Below are 9,923 nucleotides of genomic sequence, written 5' to 3' on the forward strand. Positions count from 1 at the left end.
GACCCGCTCCCTGCTGCCCGCTGCCACCGGATCGGGGTCCTGCTCGCCCTTCTCCTGCTGTGCTCGCGCTTCCAGCCTGGGAAAGATAATGCCTAGTTGGTCGTAACTGCTACCCTCTTGTTCCTCTGCCTTGTTTCTAGGTGAACTGACATGAGCCAATAGCAATCATGTAGATATTTTGTGTGATTAATGCAATTATAGTTAACAAGTCACGTATGTAATTGCATCTCCCCCATTTCTAAATGCTCTAACTGCTCCTTGCCTCTTAAAAATTCAGCTGTGTAGTGTAGAGGTACCTTCAGCGAAGTACTCATGATTCCTGGTCGCTATTCCAGTGGCTTGGAAGGAGCTGGGGAAAAGCGAGGGCAAAAGGACAGAGCTGCTGCATGCGCCCTGGGATGCTCCTCTCGTGTAGGTGAGGTGGAGCTCCGCGCGTGGCTGGAGGGGAGCCCCCAAGTGCTGCCTGGGGTTCTCAGTACCATCCTCACGCTCCACCGGGAGAAAATTGCTGTTGAACCCAAGATCGTCCCCAAAGAGATTTATGCCTATGGCTTCCAAGGATGCAGGGCTGTGCTCCAGGTCGAGGCAGAGGAACAGCATCTCCCGTGTGCATCCTCAGACCTGCTGAAGGTCCCTGCTTTTAGAGCGTTGTTGCTCAGGAGCGCTGTTGCTAGGTGTTTGACTTTTAAACAGGCTGACGTTTCCTTTGGTGGTTGTCTGTTTGCAGAGATGGCTGTATCAAAGCTGTGGGCCAGGCAGATGTCATTCGCAATCAGTTTTCGGGAGCAACATTTGATAGAATAATTGACTGCTCCGGGAAGTGTGTGTTACCAGGTAGGTGTATTTTTTCACAGTAATACAATGCCAAATGGGGCCAAGTGCTTAGAGGCAAAGTAAATGTGTATTAAACATCACTCTGTCCTTTTTCCTTTGTATTCGATACTGGTTTGATAATATCTTGTGTTGAGGGGCAGAGTATCGTGGCTTCTCCATCAGGAGTGCTGCAAGGAGAAAACTGCAGCACTTGGGATGGTTTTTTGGGCTTTATAGTGGACCTCTGTCTCCTCTTGGTTTGATTTACATCTGTGCCTCTGTGTCACAGATCACAACAGTAACATAGCTGGCCCACTGAGTGACTTTTCACATTAACCTCTGTTTTCTGTATCATTTCCACCCATCAGCTGTTCAGCCACGGAGCTCAGTCGCTCCGTCCTGCCCGCAGCTGGCTGGGGGCAAAAGGGCAGCGCAGGATTTTAGGTCACGTATTCTGCAACTGTACTTGATAAAAAAATAAACCTGGGCAAATATATTGCATGTTAAACTTTGCAGGTGGTGTTAGCACTCGAGTTAGGCTGGTGATTCATTTGCAGTGGCCTTGGGCATTCAGTAGTGTTGGTTTCACAGTCTCTCAGCTCGTAGGAAAAGCTCCCGCTGGAGTAAGTAGACTATTGCTAGAGCAAGTGCTAGCGTACTATGCCCAGCCTCAGCACTTGGCTTTTTTTAAAGAACACAGACTCAAAATCTAATAAACTCTTTCGAAGTTTGTCACTTATAATTTCTTCCACAGTTTGACAATGTCATCAAATCATGAAAAACTCAGCAACCGATGCACTTACCTAGGGACGTTTTGCATAAGCTGAAAAAGTCCTGGAGTTGGTGCAAACATTTCTTATCAACAAGAAAACCACCAGTGTTATGAGTTCTCTGCTCAGGGAAAATCTAAAACATAGCCTCATATCAGCCACTGAGAAGAAAATTCACTCTGTCCGGACTAGAACCAGCACACACACCTAAAAATATTGAAAGAAAATAAACAACCTTTGAAGGAAATGGTAGATTTTTGGCTGATTGGATTTTTCTTTAACCAATAGAGGCTTTACAGGGGAATTTCTGCTGTCCATTTCATTTTTTAGCATGTTCATAAGGTCTTCTTTTACACAGTGAAATAACCTGAATGTACCTTTACTTTGTTTTCTTCAGGCCTGGTAGATGCACATACACATCCAGTGTGGGCTGGTGATAGGGTTCATGAGTTTGCAATGAAGGTAATGGCATAAAAATACACAGCTGGATTTTTCTTCCTCTTTTTTATGCATAACTATTTGTACTTTCTAGTGACTTGCATTTTTAATCTGTAGAAAAATATATAAGTTCTGTCAGATAATCTATCTGAGGGAGGAGGGATGATTTTTGAATTCTGGTAGGCTGAGGAGTGTAATTGCAGCCTTTGCAGACAGCCTTGATATATTTTTGCATTAATTGAAGCAATACAGGAGGGTCGCCTTCTATTACCATCTAAATTCTTTTCTCTTTTTTTCCACATAAATGAATTTCTGAGCCAGAGATATGTTTTCCCCTTAGGCTCAGGGGGAAGCAAATCTTCAGAGTAATTCTCTTGATGTCGCTTCTTAAATCATTTCTTAAGTGGAAGGGAGAGAGGAGGGGGAAGAAGGAAGAATTCATGGGGATTTTTCCCTCCCTCCCCTTTTTCTTTCACATTGCAAAGAGACCTCAAGGCACTTGCCAGAATCCCTGGGATAGAAAATGCACATTTAATAGCTAATTGCATGGGGGGTTGGTTTTCGTTTTCTTTTTTCCCCCAAGCTGGCAGGTGCATCCTACATGGAGATCCACCAGGCTGGAGGAGGAATCCATTTTACTGTGGAACACACTCGGAAAGCCACAGAAGACGAGCTGTTCAGTACTTTCAAACACAGACTCGAACGCATGCGCAGAGCAGGATCTACGTTGGTTGAGTGCAAGAGTGGATATGGCTTAAACTTAGAAACGGAGCTTAAAATGCTCAGGGTGATCGAACGCGCTAAGCAATCCATGGATATTGGCATTTCTTCAACGTACTGTGGAGCTCATTCTGTGCCGAAGTAATATGACTTGATTTTTCTTGCTCTTGTTAAGTATTACTGCTTTGCATTGAAAATTGGTTGTTATTTTCAGAAAGGCCAATCTTCTGGCCATCCCTCCTAAAATACAGTATATTTGAAACAATAGCCAGTGTTTACAGGTGGCTCTCCTAATTTTAATTTGAAGGAAGGCGTGGAAGCATTATGTAACAGCTACAAAATGCTAACAGCATTCCACACGCTGAACATAACAAGGATTTACAGGGTTTCTTGCACAGAAGTTCTTCTGCTTTGATTAGCTGCTACTCTTCAATCTTAGTCTCTGACATGAACTTCAATTTTGACCATCTAACAGAAAAAAACCTGTATCTAATCCTTATATGCCTCTGTAAACAAAGATTAATTATGCTTCCATGCAATGAAGATTTGCATACATCTTACAGGTATGCAATTCTTACAGGTGTGGGTTGGATGAGCTCCAGAGGTCCTTACAAACACAGTCATTCCATGGCACCATGATGCAGCACGTTGGTAACAGGCAGTACTCATTGAAGTACAAACGGTGCAGGCTATGTTAGTCTGAGCCATCCTAGAGAAAAATAAGGCTACTCTGTTTATAGTGATCCTTGTTCCCATCCATTGCTTTTAAAAAGGGTTTCCAGCCTTGGAACTTCTAGACTCGGTCTATTTCCAGTTCTTTAGGAAATGAAGCTAAAAAGTTCACAGCAAGAGGGCAAAGAAATAGCAGATCTGTCATCTCTCTAGACATCATTTTGAATCAAATTCATGATTTTGTGGATGTCTGATTCTAATTTTTTTTATTAGCAAGGGGTCACTGGGCCCTTTTCATCTTTAGGAGGACATTTTCCAAATGATTTCCCGAGCAGAAGTCTCTTGCAGTGAAACAAGGGCAGTTTTGCATTCTTGGGCATTATGTCCCCCAAAGAGTGAAACTGAGACTTAACGTTCCCCTCTGTTTTGTCTTGGCCCTGATCCTAAACTTTCAGTCCAAATTTCTCCAAAGGCTGCTGAATAAAAGAAGAAAAGGGAGAAGGCTTGGCATGATGAAAGTGTGAGCAACCCCAACAACTGTCGGAGTGAGAGCTGAACAAAAGAAGGGCCATTAGCCCGGTTCTGCTCTGCTTTACAACCACACAGCCTCGTTTATAAATCCGAGCAGAATTTTCTTGAATTCACTGCCGCTGTAAAGCTCCCAGCTCGCCCACACGTGGCACACGTGTGACGCCGGTCTGTGCGTGCCTTGCAGTGCCTGAAAGGAGGGTTGAGATGTCACAGGCATTTAGCTGCAGTACGTCACTTATCTTTAGATCTTAAAATTGCAAAATACTAACTCAGCTGCGTATTTTGGGATAGTTCGCTCTTTCAAAGGCATTTACTGATCTCTCCTGGGTTATCTTTGTGTAATAGGGGGTTCATGAATGGTTCTGACTTTGGGAGATTGAACCTCGGGGGGGCCCCCTGATCTACAAACAGTTATCTAGCTATCACTCTGAATGTTATAAAAGGAGGAGAGGTAAATTTAAAATAATGATTTGTGTTGCATATCCCCTTTGAGCTTTGATACTTGCATAAACATATTGCATGAAAACCATCGAACATATTTAAATAACATTTACATTTTTTAAATGGTTGTGTTTAGGATACAGTATAAGGAGGACAGAATATATGAATAGGAAAGCAGAAGAATTCATTTTAAAATGCCCCATATCTTGGTTAGCATCCAAGATGCCAGCCTTATGAAAAAACCTACGGCAACACAATCTAATATTATTTGAATAGAAAGTAACTCATGTTTGAGCGTACATGAATTACAGTAGTTTTAAATTTTTTAATCTGAAGGTTTTTTGAGTGATTTGTATTGCATCATTTTCTAAATAATCTAGTAATTGCATGTATGATTTGAATGTTTGCCAGACTTCAAGGATGTTATTCTTATGGCTCCATAACATTTTCTTTTCATTAGAGGGAAAACTGCTACTGAAGCCACAGATGACATTATCAATAATCATCTCCCTAAACTGAAAGAACTCAAACTTAGTGGTGAAATACATGTTAACAATATAGATGTGTTCTGTGAGAAAGGAGTCTTTGATCTGGAGTCTACCAGGAGAATTCTTCAAGCTGGAAAAGATATAGGGTTACAAATTAACTTCCATGGTGATGAACTTCATCCAATGAAATCTGCTGAGGTATGTCTTTCTTAACATGCAGTTAATCCATTTTTGTTCTTGCAAGAGCTGAAAATTTGAAAGAATTGCAGTTTTCAAACCTGAGGTTTTCTTTTCTAAGACTTTATAAAGTCTTCATGGACATCCATGGACATCTATTTCTGTCAGATGGTAGAAAGTGCCCTTGTGCTGCTTTGGAGTTAAGGGCATGGGAGGAAGCCTTGACCTCTGGGACTAGCATGCACTGCCTAATCAAACATTGACTTTGCTTATCTTCCACATGGGATACAGATGGGGAAGGCGGATATCCGTGAACCCACGAATAACAAAAACATGGTTTCTATGCAACTTGAAAAATCCCTTTTCCGTATATGTCCTGTTAGCAGCAACAAGTCAGGTGAGGAGTAAGCACACACAGAGGGATGGCTTAGTCAAGAGTAGGCTCCCAATATATCTTGATAAAGAAAGTCATTCTGAGACCATGTTCCACCATCATTTAAACATTTCTTCCTTCCAGTGGGGTCTGCTCAAGTTATTCTCTGCTGTATTTAAAAACCAAACCAAACCAGAACAAAAACTTGATTGATCATAAAAAACTTTTTGGTGCTTCACCACTGAAGGCAGCAGTTGCACAACTAGTTCTGCAAACAGTGTCAGTTTTGTCAACCTTTTTCTGTTGGTTACTTGTGAACAGGACTTGATAATGGTTTTATCCATTGCTGTCTCATAGTATGCAGGTCTTTCTCTTAAAAACACCACTGAAGGTGTGCTTTCACTCAGTGGATAGTCAGTATCTTTTTGTGATAAACTTTTCCTGCAGTAAATTAGCAAATTAAATTTAAAAATTAGCAGTCATTTGAAAACAACATTGCCTTACTGAATTAATTGATAATGGTGAGTAATTTTCTTGAAAATTTGGTTAGCTTGGAGCTGAACTAGGAGCCCGGGCTATCAGCCACCTGGAAGAAGTTAGTGATGAAGGTATCGTGGCGATGGCAAGAGCTAAGTGTGCTGCTGTCCTTTTACCAACCACTGCCTACATGCTGAGGTAAGATTGGAGGGTATCTTCTGTAACAGCAAAACCATGTTTGTGGTTTTAGGGTCTTTTAATGAAAAAGAGTAAACTTTTATCTGGGCCTGAATTACTGGGCTGGATCAGTGAAGACAATCACAAGTACAGAGCTGCATCTAAAGCAGCGTGGCCAGCACATCGAGTGATTCTCCCCCTCTACTCTGCTCTTGTGAGACCCCACCTGCAGTACTGCATCCAGCTCTGGAGCCCCCAGCACAAGACAGACATGGAACTGTTGGAGCGAGTCCAGAGGAGGCCACAGAAATAATCAGAGGTCTGGAGCACTTCTCCTGTGAAGAAAGGCTGAGAGAGTTGGGGTTGTTCAGCCTGGAGAAAAGAAGGTTTCATGGAAACTGTATTGCAGCCTTCCAGTACCTGAAGGGGGCTTATAAGAAAGATAAGGACAAACTTTTTAGCAGGAACTGTTTCAACAGGACAAGGGTTAACATTTTTAAACTAAAAGAGTGTAGATTAGATATAAGGAAAAAATTTTTTACAGTGAGGGTGGTGAAACACTGCAACAGGCTGCCCATAGAGGTGGTAGATGCCCCATCCCTGGAAACATTCAAGGTCAGGTTGGAAGGGCTCTGAGCAACTTGACCTAGTGGAAGGTGTCCCTGCTCATGGCAGGGGGTTGGAACTGGATGACCTTTAAAGTTCCCTTCCAACCCAAACATTCTATGATTGTATTTTCAGACACAATGTTTGGTGCCATTGGCTTTACAGCAATTATGGATAAAACTTCTTAGCGAGTGTATTTCCTCTGGCTGGCACCCACCATTGCAAACACCTACACAGATCAACCCAGGGGCTGAACAGTTTTGAAATGGCCATTCCAGATATTGAAGTTGTTGAAGATATGTTTTGCATTAACATTGCTAAGTGAGAAAATCCTCTCATGTATACAAATGAAATTCACAGCCTCAACTTAGTATTTCAGATTGCCTACACAGTCGGGAAGGGACTATTGCACTGCTTATGCCACTGCTCACATTTGGGAGCCTGTCTTTGAAGCTCTAAGGACAAGAAAATTACTTTTTTGAGAAATGAAGATTTTCACCTTGTTAATCCTTAAGTGGCTGAGGTCTGGATAAATACCAGAATTTCAGTGGCCTGGATCCTGATGCTTGATACTGGCTGCTGCCACACGTTACTGCAAAAGCAGTGGATCACACTTCCCTTTTATGCTATCCATAGGTAGGGAACCAAGAGGAGAGTTTGGGCTTTCGTCTCCAAAAGGATTAGCATAGCCGAATGCATGAATGTAGCCAAACTGAGTGATGTAAATCATCATGTAATAACTAAGCAAATTGTACTGACAAGTGTCTTTTTCCCACTAGACTGAAGCAACCTCAAGCTAGAAAAATGTTAGAAGAAGGAGTTATAGTTGCTCTTGGCAGTGACTTTAATCCCAATGCGTACTGTTTTTCAATGGTAAGCTATTCTTAATACTTATGACACCACAAAATTACAAAATCTTCTACCAGTAAAACTTCTGTGTAGGTCTTGTGCACTTAAAACAGTTTTTGTATTTGCAAAGAGAATTCTATGCCCAGCTTAGACAATTCTCGTGCTTATTTATGTGGGTTGGTACTTTTTGCCAGAAATTCTTGAAATCAGAAGGGGTTGTATTCTTCATATGCAGAGGGGCTTGGAGCTGGCAAGATTTACATTGTGCAGGACGACTCCTTCTGTTGCACAAGGAGGGAGGAGAGTGCTTAGGGATTTGAGGCCCGAACAGCATTATTTGTGTTACTGGTAACTCCCATTTTCCACTTAACTTGCCTACTAGCCTATGGTGATGCATCTGGCCTGTGTAAACATGAAGATGTCAATGAATGAAGCACTAGCAGCTGCCACCATTAATGCAGCTTATGCTCTGGGCAAATCGGACACGCATGGCTCCATAGAGACTGGCAAGCAGGGGGACCTTGTTATCATAAATTCATCAAGGTTTGTTCTTCCATTGCCATTTGAAATGTGATTTAACATAAGGGATTTCGGCCTTCACTGTATTGTGGGTAGTGGAGAGGTTAGTGAATTCCTCGTGCGTTAGACATTACTTATTGGAAAAAAGGGACACTGCTAGCATTTTAGATCCGCTTTCATTCTCCTTAATCACTCCAGTGGAAAATAAAGCCTAAAACTTTTGGAGCTAATATTACAAATAATCCATATGTAATTAAAAATTATCTAAACATAATGACTGTTTATTTTGTGGAAAAAATTCTCTACAGATTTGTACGTTAACTCATTGTATTAATGCAACAAGAGATCAACATGTAAACATGGAATAGTGTTTTACCATAGTTCAGGAAAATATTTTGTGATTGCCAGACATACTAGGTATGTGACCTGCTTTTATGCAAGTCTGGATATTCTTAAACATCTTGTTGTCTTTTTAGGTGGGAGCACTTGATTTACCAGTTTGGGGGACATGAAGCATTGATCGACTATGTTATAGTTAAAGGAAAAGTCGTCTATCACAATGAGAGGTCTGGGACAATGAGCAGTTACTGAGAGAAGACAATAATTTAGGAAGCTACTATAATCAAATTAGCATGGATTTTTTCAAAGCAACAAGCAAACCAGATTTGTATTTACTGATAAATTGCTTGCCTGCTTGCTTTACCTGCCCTGCTATTCAAATAAACTTTACCAAGCATTATGCATCTTGTTCACCTTTATGTCCGTTGTCCTTTTCCCCTCTGCAGGAAAATAATATTTAATTGTATCCATTTGAAATAAGACAGTTTCAAAAACTGGTTTCCTATACAGTTTTAATCTATAAAATTACTATATCTGAAAATAACCCCAACAAATCACCAATTAAGAAGTTTGGATCCAGGTAGGAATTATTGGAAGAAGTGATGTTAAGTAACCTGGGATGGAGGGCTGGGGGCTCAGGCATGCACGTTTGGAATGGTCCTTGGTGGTGCTGGGAGGCCACAGTATCCCGAGGAAATGTTCATAGCTCCCAGGTCTGCTCAGCCTCAAGCTGCAAAGATACCAGGACCCACAGTCGTGGTAGGAAGCACAGTATCTTACCTCTCCGAAGTACGAAGTTCCCTGGTTTCTGCAGACTTGAAACTCAGTGGGAGCCAGCAGCTGGGAGCCCAGCAAGGTTCTGCTTATCAGCTGACCTGCGACATCGTGCCTTGCTGAGGACCTCAGAGCTCCTGTGGGGCTGTAGAGGCACAAGAAAAAGGAGGAGGGGAAAATCAATCATGTACACCACTCACTGGGCTGCCGAAAGTTGGCGTACACTAAAAGTTAGAGGTTGAATCAGGCCTACTGTTGGGAATTACTTTGAAATTTAAAAGATCACATGCAGTGTTGTACATGTTGTCCAAAAAGACCTGATTTAATTTATTCTAGGCTGAATCTCAAATAACATGAGACATGTTTGTTCCTGAAAGTTGGAACGTGTTTCTGATGACAAGTTGAGTATGAGTTTGATGACTCCTACTCAAAACAATGGCAAACCTTAAGATCTCGTGTTTTTTTTAAAGCTCTCTTCTTTCAGGTACTACTTTTTCTTGGGGCTTGTACCATCATTTGGGGATGTGGTGTGTAGAAAAAAGGACGATACAGCTCCAGAGTTCAAGCTGCTGCAGTGTTTGAGCAGAGGGTCTGGGGTACGGAGGGTCTCTGAATGCACACTGACTGAAGCTTTTCTTCCCCTTCTCAAACGGATGGTGGCTGCAGAAACTGAAGGGCTCAACAACTTCGATAAAATAATAGAACCACATCTGACAAGCATGAAGAATAATTATTAATATAAGCAGGTGACCTAATCTG

The 9,923-nt window shown here is 41.8% G+C and overlaps 1 protein-coding gene across 1 annotated transcript; it reads left to right on the plus strand.

Annotated features, from left to right (window-relative positions):
- Positions 1 to 727: 727 nt before the first annotated feature.
- On the plus strand, positions 728 to 8,642 carry AMDHD1 (amidohydrolase domain containing 1; the record flags this gene model as incomplete). Its single annotated transcript, XM_010153882.1, has 8 exons — positions 728 to 834; positions 1,981 to 2,045; positions 2,605 to 2,882; positions 4,846 to 5,071; positions 5,974 to 6,098; positions 7,463 to 7,556; positions 7,915 to 8,075; positions 8,528 to 8,642. Coding segments are annotated over 8 exons (1,171 nt in total), but the record flags the coding sequence as incomplete, so codon positions are not given.
- Positions 8,643 to 9,923: the final 1,281 nt, after the last annotated feature.

Source organism: Eurypyga helias, unplaced genomic scaffold (assembly GCF_000690775.1).
Source record: "Eurypyga helias isolate BGI_N326 unplaced genomic scaffold, ASM69077v1 scaffold5866, whole genome shotgun sequence".
NCBI classification, from domain to species: Eukaryota; Metazoa; Chordata; class Aves; order Eurypygiformes; family Eurypygidae; genus Eurypyga; species Eurypyga helias.